General features: G+C 33.5%; 1 protein-coding gene across 6 annotated transcripts; it reads right to left on the minus strand.

Annotated features, from left to right (window-relative positions):
• Positions 1 to 5: 5 nt before the first annotated feature.
• On the minus strand, positions 6 to 15,416 carry DHS1 (3-deoxy-D-arabino-heptulosonate 7-phosphate synthase 1). 6 transcript variants are annotated; one of them, XM_090311723.1, is made up of 9 exons: positions 15,083 to 15,365; positions 9,009 to 9,067; positions 6,751 to 6,844; positions 5,259 to 6,118; positions 2,550 to 3,312; positions 2,171 to 2,448; positions 1,684 to 1,960; positions 1,351 to 1,596; positions 6 to 644 (listed from the first exon to the last, which is right to left on the minus strand). In XM_090311723.1, exons 5-9 carry the CDS (start codon positions 3,075 to 3,077, stop codon positions 378 to 380), a joined length of 1,596 nt encoding a protein of 531 aa, XP_090167849.1. In that variant the 5' UTR covers positions 3,078 to 3,312; positions 5,259 to 6,118; positions 6,751 to 6,844; positions 9,009 to 9,067; positions 15,083 to 15,365; the 3' UTR covers positions 6 to 377. The 6 variants fall into 6 exon arrangements, with proteins under 6 accessions (XP_090167849.1, XP_090167852.1, XP_090167851.1 ...); XM_090311726.1 differs by having other exon boundaries at positions 5,259 to 5,423; positions 15,083 to 15,351; XM_090311725.1 differs by lacking the exon at positions 9,009 to 9,067 and having other exon boundaries at positions 2,550 to 3,317; positions 5,259 to 5,354; positions 15,083 to 15,351.
• Between the last annotated feature and the right edge of the window lie 1,761 nt (positions 15,417 to 17,177).

Here is a 17,177-nt window from a genome sequence, read left to right on the forward strand (position 1 = left end):
TTATGTAATTGATAAATATCCAAGTTTCATTTTAATTATTAATTAGGTTTTGTTTACAATGGAACTCTTAAAAATCTAAATTCCGGCCCCACAATTGGAGAAATTAAATTTCAAGAGTACATAAATGAATGAAACTCAAAAGACAAACTAGTCAAAAACATATTCTAAAACTTGTGATCCCTCCAGCTCCCTTGGTTGGAGTTCACTTATTCTCCACAGCAAAATACTCCAATCCTTCAAAACTAAATATTATCCTCAACATTACCTCCTACCATTTATATATTTTGGTAGAATGAGGTTACTGGATATTGAGTTTCTGGCAAGTACCAACTCTTCCAGACTCATTCACAAGTGAAAACAAAATGGTATTGAGAAATTTAAAAGAAGCCTGGGGAAAGAGGGGTTTGCTTTCCAATCCTCTTCTTCCTAAGCCTCTCCGCGATGATGAAAGCAAGCTCAAGCGACTGGGAAGCGTTCAGCCTTGGGTCGCAGTGTGTGTGGTATCTTGAAGATAAGTCATCGAATGTTACAGTTCGGGATCCTCCAATGCATTCTGTCACATTCTGTCCAGTCATTTCCAAATGAATTCCTCCGGCGTGGCTCCCTTCTTGTTCGTGCACGTCGAAGAATGCTCGGACCTCAGCCTATAAGAAAAACGATTGGACACTTGGGTTTAGAAGACAGCAGTCATCAGGGGATTTGTGATGCAAAAGGGATATCGCAAGTTAGGTAGGATGATGTACTGTGTACATATTAAGATTCTACCTCTCTGTAATGAAGCTATCTGTTCAAGGATTAACCACTTAAAGGGGATTTAGGACAAAGAGTTGGTTATTATACTCCTAAATTATTATAATTGAGTCATAATGGTATATGTTTGAAACGTAAACTATTTTAGTTTAAGAAAAAAATAGTAAATACTGTAGCAAAGAATAAAAAAAATAATAAATGTAATATAGTAAAAACTATATCAAATGAGAGTTTTGAAATAGTGTTTACTGCAGTTAATTGGGGGTTTTGAAATAGTATTTATTGTGGCAAGAGGTGATTACTATAGTCTTATGATAGTTTTTACCCCAAACACCCCCTAGTATTTGAAGAATGATGGCTTAACAATCTTATATCTACTTCATCGCTCTATTACTTAAATTAACAAATTTCTGGTCCCCTATGATTTCCCATAAAGACCACTATTTTCCCCCTTCGTTTTAATGATTCATAGTAAAGACTAGGCTTGAGAAGTAACTATCACAATCTCTTTATGATCAAGCATCTCACTTTTAGCAATCAGGAAAGTTTCTAAAAATGAAGGAGCCAAATATAGCCAATAGGAATAGAAGAGAGATTTACCAGAATAGCATCAAATGGACGTGTTTTAAGGCCACATGGTGCCTTAATGGTGTTTCCATGCATTGGATCACAGACCCATGTCACAATTTGCCCTGCCTTTCGTACGGCTCTAATCAAATGGGGAAGCTTTACTCTTTGGTTCTCAGCACCCATTCTTACGATGACAGTTATCCTTCCTGGCTTGTTATCAGGATTGAGGATTTCAATAAGTTTAACCAACTCATTTGGATCCATTTTGTTGCTCACCTGCATTGAAAAAACCATATTAATCATTGTTTGTTATGCATAAAACATTAGATAATCATGCCAAAGTAATAAGCTGTAAGAAGCTACCTTAATTCCAAGAGGGTTAGCAACCCCTCTAAGGAACTCTACGTGGGCACCATCGAGTTGTCGGGTTCGTTCCCCAACCCAAAGCATGTGAGCTGAGCAGTCATAGTAAAGGCCAGATGTTGAGTCCAGTCTGGTAAGTGATTGTTCATAAGGCAAAAGTAAACACTCGTGAGAGGTCCAGAACTCAGTTGTTGTCATAATAGGATGGTCGACAGTAAGTCCTGCAGCAGCCATGAATCCAAGGGTCTCATCGACACGACGAGCAAGTTCGTGATACCTGTTAAGAAATGTAAGAATACACTTCAACCGTTGGTGATATAATCTTCAAAACTGAAAACTAGGCAAGTTTGACACAGTTTTTCTTTTTCATCTCAAAACTTGAATTAAACTTGCAAGATCAAGATTCATAATTAAAAGCTTCTTACAGCTTCATGCCGCTTCTAAACTCAAGACACAATTAAAAGCTGTACAGAAGAACTTGGCTTACCTATCACCCTGTTCACTGTTTTCAGCAAAATCAAGATTCCATTGGGTGACCCTCTGCATTGCAGCATATCCTCCAGTAGCGAAGGACCTGAGAAGGTTGAGAGTTGCAGCAGATTGAGTGTAAGCTCTAATCATCCTCTCAGGGTCTGGGATCCTTGACTTCTCAGTAAAATCATCGCCGTTAATGTTGTCTCCCTTGTAACTTGGCAGACTTACTCCATCCTTCACCTCAAAAGGATCTGATCTTGGCTTTGCAAACTGACCAGCCATTCTTCCCACCTAAATCAATATTGAAGTTACACAGCAAACACTAGGATTAGACAACCAGAAATCTACAGAAAACAAAAGAATCTGAAAGAAAGAGTGGAGGTGGATTGAACCTTAATGACAGGCATTTGTCCACCAAACATAAGAACAACACCCATCTGGAGAAGAATCCTGAATGTATCCCTAATATTATTAGCACTGAACTCCTTGAAACTCTCAGCACAATCCCCACCTTGCAAGAGGAAAGCATTGCCCAAGGCAGCCTCACCGAGCCTCTCCTCCAAGCTCCTAGCCTCACCAGCAAACACAATGGGAGGAAACGACTCAATGGTTTTAAGAACAGACTCAAGAGCAGCTTCATTCGGGTACTCAGGAAGCTGCAAAGCCTTCTTAGATTTCCAGCTCTCCAAACTCCATTTCTCGTTGGTAGACGGCGCCGTCACCGTCTTCTTACGTGGGGTCTCAACAACAACCTTGTCATTGGCCGGCTCTGCAGCGTGAACGGCAGAGATCCGTTGGCGAAGCCTGAGATGGGTCTTGGATGGAACAAAAAACGAAGTGGGTTGGTGAGATTTAGGCTCAAGAAGAGGATTGAAGATCAATTTGGATGAAGAGAGAGGGGCGGCATTGGAAAAGGCCATTGTAATGTTTACAAATAAGGGTTTTTTTTAGATAGATCTCTTGTGGAGTCAATTGACCAATCTGAAACCAGGGTATTTCAAAAATGGTGGAGAGACTGTGAGATGGGAAGAGAACTGAGGGAAGGTTTGTTTATAAAGGAAGAAGGAGGAGGAAGGGTCTGGTAAGGCCGAAATGTTGAAGATGGTAGGTAGAATGAAAGGAGGAAGTGGAGATGAGAGGCAATTTTCAAAGGGGCTGGGCTACCAAACCAAAAGCAAGGCGGCATTAATTAATGGGAAATAAAGTAAAATAAAATAAAAAAATAAAAAGTAAAAATAGGGAGTAAGTGACAACAAAATAAAAATAGGGTCATCAAATTTGACCAATGAAATGAGAAGGGTTCGAATCCAACAACTCCCTCTTCCCTTCCACCCCATTTCCGGGGACTTTGCTTTGAAAAGTCTGATTTAACGTCCCGATCATGAATATTAGAAAATGCGGGGAGTAGGTGAAGCAATAGATTTTTTATTTTTTATTAACAAATAAAGAATTCTTTGAGAAAATGGCGGCAAAGCTGCTCTCCTCACGCTCGTCTCCTTCCATTGCCTTGCTCTCTTCATCCACTTCATCATTCATTATCTACCCACGAAGTTTTTCTTTTTCTTTTATGTATATAGAAATGGATAATTTGGACTTAAAAGTCATACCTATATCCATACCTTATTGTATATATATATATTTTTTAAATACTATTTTGGTCTCTAAATTTTGAATCTTATTCTATCTTGATTCTTAAGGTTTCAAAAACTTCTATTTTAATCTCTCAATTTTTAAAAAGTGCTTAATTTGATCTTGTTGTTAGAATTCTGTTACCTTTTTAACATATAGTCGCTAAATAAGTTAACCATTGACATTGTAGGATTTTTAACATACCCATCATGTTGTTGGTGGTTTTTTTTTATTTTGCTTTTCAAAAAAAAGAAAAGAAAAAAATGACAAAGATTCGGGTAGTTTGTGCAATTTGAGGGGCAAGAATGTAAATAATTTAGGGGTTGATGGGTCAAACTGAAAATTGGATTGTTTGTGGGTTTTCCCCCGATATTTATAACGAATGTAATTGAATATTTTCGGAATGGAGGCATCTGTCTCGCTCCCTTTCTTCTATTTTGTAACGTGGAGCACTTGATCTCATCTCTCTGCCAAAGACATGATCTTTAAGATTTTAAACGTTTTATATTTTTAGTTTGTCATTTTTTTAATACGAGTAAAGTTGGCAAATGGAGATTTTTTATTCATTTCCATAATAAAATGTATTTGTCTATATTAATGGTTATAACCAACCAAGAGAAATACACGTGTACAAATGAAAACTCAACGGCTATACAAAATTTCTTAATACTCCCTTAGGGAGGGAAAATTTCTTTTACTACTATAATACCTATTATTCTCCTACATAGTTTGACACGATGATATATTAATTTATTTTATAGAACCATGTTATTCTAAATATACCTATTTTGGACAAAAGCGGAAACAAGACACTAGATGTAAAGGTCTTTGTAAACACATTGGCAAATTGTTGATGAGTTCAAATGAGAAGAAGCTTTAAAAAATCTGAAGAAAGTTTGTCCCAAATAAAATGACAATCGAACTCGATGTGTATGTAAAAATAGAGTGTCAAACAAATTGATTGTTAGTCGTCATCAAAACCGGATATATATTGTTGTGCCGTAGAAACTACTTCATTGAAAGCAAATTAGAATGCTCATTAATAGTGTTTTGAAAAAAAAATTAGACTAAACGTTTTAATTAATTAATAAAACAAAATTAGATACTTTTTCATGTGAGTGAAGCATCATCCAACCAAACGGGAGCGACAGTGCACACGTGTGGAGAAAGGCTCTAATCCATCACATCCACAATTTGGAAACTCCTTTATGTTTATACCCATTCCCCATTATCAAAACTTCCAATGTGGGACAAGAGCTCCCAAATCTTTTTACTTTCGCTATGGGCTTTAGACCACTAGTCATTTTCAACAATCCCCACGAATGACTGGTTAGTAAATTAGTTTGAAAATAAAAGAAACATAAACACTATTTTGAGCAAGATAGAAGGATGAACTTAAACATCAATATCTTACGATTTGAATTAATGCATAGTGAAGTAGGGCAATAACTTTGTTAGAGAGAGTGAATTACCTCTTCAACTTTCAATAACTATTGTTGAAACCGCCGCAACACATTCCACTCCTTAAATTTCCTTGATTTCGCAATATCAAGTGTGCTACTTAGGCCCTGCACATGAACCTCGGGTCGACGTGAGAGCTCTAGGAAAAGACTTTGAAATTTTTCCATAGAAGGTGCCTACACATTCACAATCACATTATTGTTTCATCAAGTCTATCAGAGACAAACCACTCAAATCTGACCTATGAAGATTCTATTATCTAGTCCTTACTAGGACCAACTTCATCAAGTCTGTCATAAACAAAACGCTAAAAAAGCTGAACTATGAAGATTTCATATTACCCATCAAGTCTATCGCAATAGACCACCCTAAATAAAGGGGTATGGATCACACTGAGGGTTTTGAGTCCTATACCAGTTGAAGATTTTAGGATTACTCTCCTTATTAGGCTTTTGGTGAGGGGATCTACTAAATTTCTCTTAGACCTCACATACTACAAGGAGATAATTCCTTTTTTCAACAGCTATTTTACAGCTCCATGTCTCAGGCGAATATGCTTCCTTTTACCATTATACACACTGTTCTTGGCAATACTTATGGTAATTTGTGAATCACAATGCAATGATACTGGTATAGAAACGAGAATCCCCCCACAATGGCATGTCTCCTCGCAGACTTTTTAGACACTCTGCTTCTTGTCCAGCTAGCTCCAATTCTATAAACTCCGACTCCATGGTGGATTGTTCTATACATGTTTGTTTAGCTGATTTCCATGAAATAGCTCCTCCCCCTAGTAAAAACATGTATCCACTAGTTGAACTTACTTCGTTGTTGTCTGTTACCTTGTTTGCATCATAATATCCTTCTAACACTGTAGGAAAATTGTTGAAATGTAAACAAAAATCCGTTGTACCTCTAAGATACCTTAGCAGATGACAAAGTGTTGTCCAATGATCTTTATCAGGATTATTGGTATATGTACTCAATCTACTCACAATATATGCAATATTGGGTCTAGTATAGTTCATTAAAAACATAACACAACCAATGATTTTTACATATTCAGATTGAGAAACACTTTCACCCTTATTCTTCTTAAGACTCATCCTAGAATCATAGAGTGTTCTTATAGGTGTAAAATCAAAACTATCAAATCTCTTTAGCAATTTTTTAATATTGTGTAATTGACATAAAGAGTAATCATTTTCAGTTTTCTCTTATCTTAACACCAAGTATTATATCATTTTCACCTAAATCTTTCATTTTAAAATGAGAAGATAGTAGCACCTTGGTATTACTGATCACTTTTATGTTTGTTCTAAAAATAAGCGTATCATCAACATACAAATAAATAATCACATCAACTCCAATTAACTTTGAGTACACACATGTATTTGAACCATTCACTCTTAAAATATTGTTTACTAAAGTTTTGTTAAATTTTTCATATCATTGTTCAAGAGCTTGTTTAAGACTGTAAAGAGATTTTGTGTGCTTATATACCTTGTTTTCTTGACTAGCAATAATAGACTTCAGGTTGTGTCATATACATTTCCTCTTTCAAGTTACAATTGAGGAATGTCGCCTTTACATCCACCTGATGTATTAGAGATCGTGTATTACTACAAATGCTATCAAGGCTCTAAAGCAACTATTTTAGTCATATGAGAATATGCATCAAAATATTCGATATCTTATTTTACATATATCTCACAACCACTAATCCAGCCTTAAATTTGTCAATTGAACCATTTGGTCTAATTTATTTCTTGAAGATCCACTTACATTTATTTGGTTTATTTCCAATAGAAAGTTCTACTAAATTCCACATTTGATTCATAATAACCTATAATGATCATATTTCAAAACCTTCTAAACATATTCATCAGTTATTAAAATCACATAACAACCATAAATCATCAATCAACATTTTTTATTTTCGAGATCATAGACATGCATAATAAAACAGAGACGAATAACTTTATGTTTTCAATCAAATGAAAAAATATATATATAAGTACGCCTATGTGCCCATGATCATCTTTTTATCTAACCAATTATCCTCTCGAACAAAATCATCGAGAGCCTCCCCTCAAATAGTCATTCATCTGTCTAACTCTTATTTAGGCTAACTCCTCTTCACTGTAATACACCACCTATCTTATATAGCTCAACCACAAATCACACCATGGCCTACTTTGAGGCTCCACTACATCTTTGTTTGGCACCTAAAGATTCTATTCACTTGGCTAAGTCAAGGTCATGGCTTAGATACCACTTGATAGAGACAACGACCCTCTAAATATCTCTACAAAGATATCTCTAAATATCACATATTTTATAGCTAGACAATATTTTAACTACCATCAAAATCTACATGCGTTCACATAGAAATAATGGATTTTGCAGATTTTCATTCTATCAACAAGCTAGGTAATAACACCTTTTCAAGGAGAGCTAATGCTTGTTGGGTATTTTGGTAATGTTATGCAGCTAAATTAAATTAAAAGTACCAACAACACTTGTCAACTTCATGGAATTAATGATCAAATATAATATTTTTGAACATGACCATTTATGCGTGAATCATAAATAAACTTTGTCAAATGTAATACATACAGGTTTATTTCCAATCCACGCTAACATGATAATTAAATTTGCTCAAAATTGATCAATATGGCATTTCATTTGAGTTATGAAAAGCAATACAATAATAATATTATTATTATTTTCTTATTGCATATGTCATTTACTACTCATGAAATATTATAGTATATACTTATCTAATATATGATGAATAACATTGTCCGAACGTTAAGTAGGTGTCGTTAGTTCTACCTAACCCAAAACAAACAATATTTATAAAGCTCGAACAACAACCTAACTAACTCGTAGTTAAAGTGGAAGTAAGAGGTTGATCCATCGAAAAATGTTATTTAATCATTTCTTTAACCAAGCTTAACTATGAAAGCTATAAAACCGAGGGGGAAGGGTTGATTAAGACAAGAAACATGCTAAAAATCAAAAGATAAAGGGTAGTTGTAACCAAGTTTAGAACAATCTTACTTCTAATCCAAATTAGACGTTCATTGCAATTCTTATCATTGAATTCTACAAATTTAATTCACAATGGAATTAAGCATGCAACTACTTACTTAATCTAGATTAAACTAGTCACTATAAAGGCAGACAACTAGCATAACCTAGTCAAGAAAGCGTCCTAATCAACGATTAAGATAGGATAGCCCAAACCCTAATCTATCTACATGCTTCTACCTCTATTGGGTTCCTTAGCAGTCATATAGAAGAGAAAACATGCGCATTAAGTTTTAGGATTCAATTGCGTCAATTAATTGTTAAGATAGCTTACTCAATTAACTGATTTTTCTCCAAATCTAGTCATTAGTGCGTTCTAGGTTACAACCATTCAACAAACAATTACTATTGCCTCTTGAAGATCTTGGCTAGACATTCTATCGAACACATTAAAAGCAACATATTCAATCATGAGTGAATGTGACAAAACCAAGCATCTAGGCTAAACATGCTTTAAGAATTAAAATCATATTCAAGAATGCTCAAATTCAGATTGCTAATAATAAAGAAAACTAGAAAACTCAAAAGAATTTGCAAGAACTCTTGAAATAGAAACAAGATTCAAGTACTTCATAAATCGATAGACAAATTCATGAAGAACTACAAGTTATTGATTACAAATAAAAAAGAAATCAAAATCTAACCTAGATAGGAAACAAAATTACCATAGAGATTAATTGATACAGAGAGAAATTCCAACCTCCATCGAAATTGTGCTTCCTCCCTTCGGCAAAAATGAAAGAAAAATATTTATAGTTGTAAGGATAGCGATGCAACGTCTAAAGCCAACATTGCAATGTTAAATCGTAAAAAAGCCAAGAAGCGCTGGGCTAACGTTGCAACATTGTGCTGACCCTTGGTTGAACAAGGCACAGGGATGAATCGCATCAAAATTTGGAGTGTTGCAACACTGTGAGGAGCGTTGCAATGCATCGAGTTTTTGCAGCAAAGAGTGAGCGTTCTGTCTTTAACTCGATACTCAATGCTCGATGGTCCTTTACTCGATACACGATGCTCGATTACTCGATAGCATTTACTCGATTACCTTTTTAATAATTACTCGATGACTCGACAACCTTACTCGATTATAGTCGATGACATTTCAGTAATTACTCGATGACAATTTACTCGATTATTCGATTAATTGATTACTTGATTACTTGATTACTCGATAGCATTCACTGGCATTTACTTGATGCATTACTCGATGGTCTTACTCAATGATACTCGATGGCATTTCAGTAATTACTTGATTCTCTTCAATTTGTTGATTTTTTTTTATCATTTTTTATCCTTTTGGCACAATTTTCTCTTAATAACTCTTAAATGCCTCGGGAACCGTTTTACCTACAAAATTAGCATTTAAAGTAAATAATCAACACAATTTTGGAAAAATTAACATAGAAAATATACATCCTTTAAAAACCTAGCAAACATGCTCAACAAACTAAGAAAATAATAATATCTTCAACATATGGCTTTGAATTTTTTTTAAAAAAATCTCAATGTCATCATCATCCAAATCAACAGTACTTAAACTATCTATCACAAGCACATATGTCAATAAGCATAAATCAATCCACTAATTTAATGAGCATAAATCAATCCACTAATTTAAGGAGCATAACTCAATCCATTAATTTATTCTTTACAAAGTGAAATTTCATATATTGAGTTGTCTCTCCAACTATCTCAAATCATACTTTCAGTTGGATGATTCAACCAACAAATCGTTTCGAAAATAAGCTTAGAATAAAATCCATTCGTGATTTTTTTTTTTTTTTTTTTTTTTTTATTAAGAAAAACATCCATTATAGACTTAAAAGTCTTCTATTAATCAATACATTAGGAAGCCTGCAAATTACATTTTCTTCAGCAAAATTTTCAACCATTCATATACTGTTTTACTCAACGTTGATTGAGCTAGGATCTAACAATGGGACTTGCAGTGCCTAGGTGAACCGACCGCTAAAATATACATACATATATTATTTATTTATTTATTTGAGTCATCATTTTTTCCTTAATTTATTATGCCCAATATCTACTTTTCTTCTCAATTTTGAATGAAAAGTCTTTCCTAATTTCATATCATCCCTTAGCTCAAAATTAGAGAATCATAATAAATCTTTCAAAATTTCTTCCCAACAACAAAATGAAAAATGAAATAAAGATCCAAAAGAGGTTTATCATCCCCTGCAGAAACATTCAATATCTCCAAAGACAAGCTTCAAAATTCCAAAGAGATTTAAATTTTCCTATTCAATTTATCAAGAATAAACTCATTGATTTCTATTAAGCAAAATAGAAAGTTCCCTAACATATGTTATTAGAATTCAAATCGACATTCAAGAGATAACAACACAAATTAAAATAAAAGTCTCAGATAAGTCAAAAGACAATCACATACTCCAAATGCTAACAAATTAAAATTTCTAGTAAAGAAACCTCATATTAGTCCAAGGGGCAACAAATTAAAGAAGAAATAAAATTGCTTACTCTTGCCAGCAGAGAGAACGAAGATCGAGACAAAGACAACTCTTCCAACAGACCAAATAAAGACGAATATTGTTTACCAAAAACAAATTTAGTTCAGATTTCGACTCCAATCTCGACCGAGATTTCAAATGACTTGCTTTCGAATCGTAAAACTAGAGTGTGGAACAAATTTATTGTTAGTCGTTGATAAGTTGGATATGTATTGTTTGTGTCGTAGAAATCACTATCTTGAAAGTAAATTTCGGTGCAGTCTTGGTACTAAATCGTGTATGCCGATTGCTCCTCAAGATTAATACAACTCCCTAATTCAAGCGTGCACTCACCGAAACTAGGAATAGAATCGACCAGAAAAGAATGCTCATAACAGTGTTTTAGGAAGAGAGGAAACAGAGAAGAAGAGAAGAAGATGATTGTTCTATCTCCGACTCAAAAATGCCTATGTATATATAGGTGAAAAACACAACAATTTTCTGGAGGTTAAATGGCCTTGAAAAATGTTCTGAAAAATAAATAGACTCAAGCTAAACGTTTGGATTAATTAATACAATGGTTAGGATAAATTGATGGTGTGCGCGTATGGAGAAAGGCTCTAACTTCCATCACATCACAATTTGGAAGCTCCTTTAGACTCCTTTATATTTATACCCACTCCTCATTATCAAAACTTCCAATGTGCGACAAGAGCTTCCAAATCCTTTTACTTTTGTTATAGGCCCTGGGCCACTAGTCATTCCCAACAGTATGTTTTGTCCATTTCATGTAATGTTGGATTAGAGGCAATATGAACTCCAACCTAATTATCACAAAAAAAATATATATATATGGTGAGGATGACAAAACTTGTAAATCATATTGCAAAGGAGATAACCAAACAAGTTCACAAGCACTCAACGTCAAAGTCCTATACTAAGCTTCCGTTGATGATCAAGAAACATTAGTTTGTTTCTTAGATTTCCATGACACCAATGAACACACAAAATCCAATTGTCGAATGTTATGTATCAAGGTATCCTACCTTGCCCAAGTATTGTCTTCAAAACACTAGTTGTGGGGTGAAGTAAAACATATTGCCGAGGTGTTGTCTTCAAATATTTCAACAAATGATGAGTAGCTGAGAGATGAGACTTGTGACTTAGATACAAACTGATCAAGTCTTTTGACAGAAATACTAATATTAGGTCGAAAGATGGCCAAATATAATAATCTACCAATTAGTCTCCTATAAGATGAATGATCATCTAACAAATCGTCACGAGTTTGTCGCAAATTGAGATGGATCTATGGGGAGATCCAAGTACTCCAACATCTTCAAGAATTTGTAAAGGATAACGCTTTTGTGACAAGTATATTCCCTTAGAAGAACAAGAAAATTCAAGACCAAAAAAGTATTTAAGATCTCCCAAATCCTTAAGCTTAAAACTTTTGTTGAGAATGAACTTTAGTTGAGCAATAACAGAAGAATTTATTCTAACGATGATTATATCATCAACATACACCCAAAGAATCATAAAGTTAGAATCAAAACCCTTTAAAAACAGAGAATAATCGTACTTAAATTTTTGAAAACCAAGAGATAAAATGGTAGAAGAGAACTTAGTAAACTATTGATGAGAAACCAAACTATTGACAAGAAACTTACTTGAAACCATATATGGACTTATGTAATTTAAACACATGATGCTCTCCTTGACTTAAAACATGTCCTTTTGGTGAGTAACCCAAGGGTAGATTCATGTAGACTTCTTCAAACAAATCACCACGAAGAAAATCGTTGTTCACATCAAGATGAATAAGGGACCAATTCAAAGAAACAACCATAGAAGAACACGCACAACACTAGCTTTTCGACAAAAAATCTCAATAAAATCTAAACCCCCTCGTTGGGAATACCCTTTAACAACAAAACAAACTTTGTATCTTTCTATAGATCCATCGGTCTTATACTTGACTTTTGTATATCTTCTTCCACTTAATGAATGTTTGTGATGGGGCATAAAGAAACAACACTCCATGTATTATTTATCTCCATAGTTTCAAGTTCAAGTTTCACAGCTTTTCATCAATGTTAAAAAAAAAAAATGAAAAAAAAAACGTGACGATAGAATTGGGGCTCATGATGAAGGAAGAGATTTAGTGGGGAAAAATAAAAAAGGAGAAAGATGATCGTAGGAAACATAGTTGTGCAAGGGATATTGGGGGGTAGGGATGGGGTAGGCAAGTTGGATAAAAGGCCATAGTGATTGCTTTTACAATTTATGATAGTAGGAGAATAATTGAAAATTCAGGGTTTTATGGTTGTATTTTCATTTTTATAGATGAAATAACACACTTTGTTAATCTGAATTTAGTCCAACTAATTAAAATACATATAATTAATTGATGGATTTTAGATTCGACTCTCCATTCCCTCATTTTATATAAATTTAAGCTATCTAAATTCTCGTTTAAACTAGACTTTTAGACTTGTAATGTTCTCATCTCAAAACACCATTTTAAAATGAATCTAATAGATAAGAGACTTTTCAATTTTGTATCTAATATATCTATATTAATATACTCATTTTACTATTTAAGGATGGGATTAGTTTTGGACAAATTTAGACACTTAGTGCTAACAAGAGTATAGCAGTGGCATAGTGTTCATATTATCGACCTCAAGACTTGAGGTTCGATTCCCCTATCCCACACTTTAATTACAATATCTTTCAAAAAAAAAAAAAAAAAATTAGACACTTCATGGCATAAGTGTAAATTGACAAAGTTAATGACAACGATTTATTACACCTTAAAAGTATGAGACATATTGATAACTCTTTAAAATATAAAGATTAAATAGACACAATCATTCAATTTTAAAAATAAAACATCTAAATTTATAATTTAACCTTTAAGCAATTAACTTCAAAGTTAATGAATATTAGAGTATTTATATTGATGTAAATACATTTTGTATTATATTAATTAGTGTTAGTTTATTTCCTTATGTAAAAGTCTATTGAGCGTAGGCTTAGTATTTAAGATCATTTTCAATCCCTTAGTAATTGTGGTTGAAACCTTAATGTATCCACCTCCATTTATATCTGCCTTCTCTATAAACTTATCAATTATTTGATAACCAAATTTCATTTATAGTTTCATGTTTTAAAATTTTATATTATTTTTTTCCAATTTCTTTACCATGGTTTTCACATTTCTTTAATGATTTCTTAGTCAAAATCTAAAAACTGAAATAAGTTTGTAACGACATCATATTTTAAAAATTGAATTATTTTTTGAAAACATAGGTAGAAAATGGATAACATGAAGGAAATCAGACATGAAGATTTCCATGAGCAACGAAATGATCGTTCCAAATTCCATTCGAATTTTGTTGGTGTTGGGTGGGCAAAAACTGTGGGTACGCTATATAATGGACGTCAGGATAGATCCCTTTTCTCGACGCAATACGACATCAGGATATGTTAACTAAAAAATTTAATTATCTTCCACACATATCTCGGTGGTTTTAAAAAACTGTCGGAAGAGTTGCGTTTCCCCGACACCATCTATAGCATCCAGAGAGATTTGTTAAAAATCTCATTTTAAGCTCGATAATGGGTTTTTCCCTTTTCACCTTCTTTTCCCTTTTACCCTAACCCTTCCTTTCCCCTAGCCACCAGAACCCCAGCTCCCCTTGCTTTCCCTCTTTTTGCGGGAACCCCAACCCCCTTTCTTTTCCCCTTCTCCCAATCGCCTAACCCCCTTCCCTCAATACTCCAATTCCACTATTTCCTTTCCTCCATCTTCCGAGTTCTTCTATTTCTATTGATCCTCAATTCATTGTACAAGGAATTCTCCTCAAAGTACGCATCTTATCATAAGTTTTTAACCTTCTTGTAAGCTTCTTTTCTTTGATTCTCAACAATTTTCAATCAAGATTGTTAATCCTAGTGGTTCTGATGGGTATTTTTTTTTCTTGTTTTTCTCGATTTTATGAATTTTTCTCGATCTGATTTCCAATTCTATTAGGGAGTTTTCATTTTTGTTTGGCTAAATCTATCATATCATTTTGTTTATTTTCTTAGGAACAAGTTGAAGGAAAGCCAGTGATAGTTTCACAGTGGAAGCAGGGATCAATCCCATTTTTTCGTTTTCATAGAATTTCATAATTACAGAATAACAAGAAGACGATTATGCATCAATAAACCTAAATTTACAACATGCTTTTTTTTGGGGGGAAAAGATGAAGAAACATACATACCCTCGAAGAACACTTCTTCACAATTTTCCTCGATCAAGATCACGATCTCTTCTACGATCACGACACCACCACAAAACGAACCTTTTGTATACTTCTTGGGATTGAGAAAAAACAGGATTGATGGGCACTGCCCTAGATTTGGAAGAGGGGGAAGAGCTTAAGAGGGAGAAGAATAACCTTTCTTCTCTGTGAATTTTTTTGGAGTAAATTGAGAGAAATTTTTTTAGATCCACAGAAAATGGAAGAAGACGAATGAATTTTCACTCCCTACATGTTTCTCGAGAGAAATTAGAGGGAGTTAACTCCCTCCCTTTAACTAAATTAAAAATAAAATAAATTTAATTTAATTAAAATAATATATATATATATATATACACACATATACTATATGTTATATCAAATACAACATATAACCTATAGTTTTATATTGTATCAAATACAATATAACATATAGTTTTATTTTCTCTTAACAATGCATGACATTTAATATAAATCATATTTATACTAAATTCAATTATATGAATCTCATCCATACAATTAATATTTGAATCATATCCAAATATTTAATTCCTCTAAACTATTTATAGTATTTAATATAAATCATATTTATATTGAATGTAATTATATGAATCTCACTCATATAATCAGTTCTTGAATCATATTCAAATTCCTGTCAAAATATTTTATGTTATAATGTATCAAATACATTATATTAATTATATCACATATAATTAATTTAATTAATTCCCTCAATTAATTTGAACAATTCAAATTAATCCAAAAATTAATTCTCAACTAAATCTCTATTGAGCTACAGATGGGACCTCATGGACGATTGAAGCTCTAGTGGAACTTGGATAATTAATTAAACTTTTTAATTAAATTACCTAACATCCATTAACTATCGGTCACCCCACTAAAGACTGATAGTTGCACTCTTCGCACTATAGATATATTTCTGTGTTCATTGGATATAACCAATCAATAGTGCGATGACCCTTCACAAATTGCTCGTAAGTACAGCTGAGCCAAAATTACTGTTTTTTCCTTGTAGTTACATCTAACTCCTTAAGTACCACTGATTTCTCTAATAAACAATAAGTCATAGTTCAACTATGATCAAGCCCCTCTTGGGCCAGGAGAAGGTGTGGCCAATTTATCACCTATGGTCATCCTAATGAAATGTAAGTCTCCATTATTAACAGTGTTATATAATGAGACTAACCATTTCGTAGTCCGGTCTTATACAAACTCTTTGTATAGGATACCTCCGTTCACATGTCTCCACATGAATGATTAGGATCAAATCATTTGTAGCACTTTACAACACTTATAACATCTAAAAAGCAGGTTGTATCGTAGTGTCACCAGGATAAAGTACCCAACCTTATCCATCTACTACAGACCGTTTAGGTTATTATTTAAATAAGATCCACATATATGTCTCTACATACTTGTTTAAATTACATAAAATAACCTAGGATCTTAGTTTATTGGATTGAATGTATGCTCATAAATAACAATTATTTTATTAATAACCATTTGTTATACAATGTTTACAAACTATGAGAATACAAGAGATTTAGGATACCAATCCTAACAATCTCCACTTGTCCTAAAGCTTAGGGAGCCTGATGTACAATACAAATAAAGTACAAAATACAATAAACTAAAGTATGTACTATACCCCAGTAGCATCTCCCATTTGCCCTAGACAATATGCCGCATATCCCGTAGACCCAGACTTTCTAGATAATCCTCAAACAGTTTAGCCGTGAGAGCCTTTGTAAACAGATACGCAACAGTGTGCTCCCAAACAACCTTCATGACAGTCACGTCACCTCGAGGCACAATCTCCCGAATCAATTGATATTTTTGTTCAATGTATTTGCCTTTTCGATGACTCATAGGTTCCTTAGAATCTGCTACAGCACCAATATTATCACAATAAAGTGTGTGTTAGGAATGTCCTAGAACTCATAGTTCTGTTAAACATTCTATTTTATCAATAACAATGACTTGTTGATTTTGCATCTTATTATGAAAATCTAATAAACGCATCCTTGGTTATAGTCTGAATGCTGTAACTTTATGT

Source organism: Benincasa hispida, chromosome 3 (assembly GCF_027475165.1).
Source record: "Benincasa hispida cultivar pf3 chromosome 3, pf3_genome.v1.1, whole genome shotgun sequence".
NCBI lineage: Eukaryota > Viridiplantae > Streptophyta > Magnoliopsida > Cucurbitales > Cucurbitaceae > Benincasa > Benincasa hispida.

Bases quoted from the DNA above. Each gene is read 5' to 3' on its own strand.
- DHS1 (XM_090311727.1), bottom strand. From the start codon at position 3,077: ATGGCCTTTTCCAATGCCGCCCCTCTCTCTTCATCCAAATTGATCTTC. The intron at 1,961-2,170 runs GTAAGCCAAGTT...ATTTCTTAACAG, and splicing joins AACAGTGAACAGGGTGATAG to GTATCACGAACTTGCTCGTC. The intron at 1,597-1,683 runs GTAGCTTCTTAC...TTTTCAATGCAG, and splicing joins CTAACCCTCTTGGAATTAAG to GTGAGCAACAAAATGGATCC.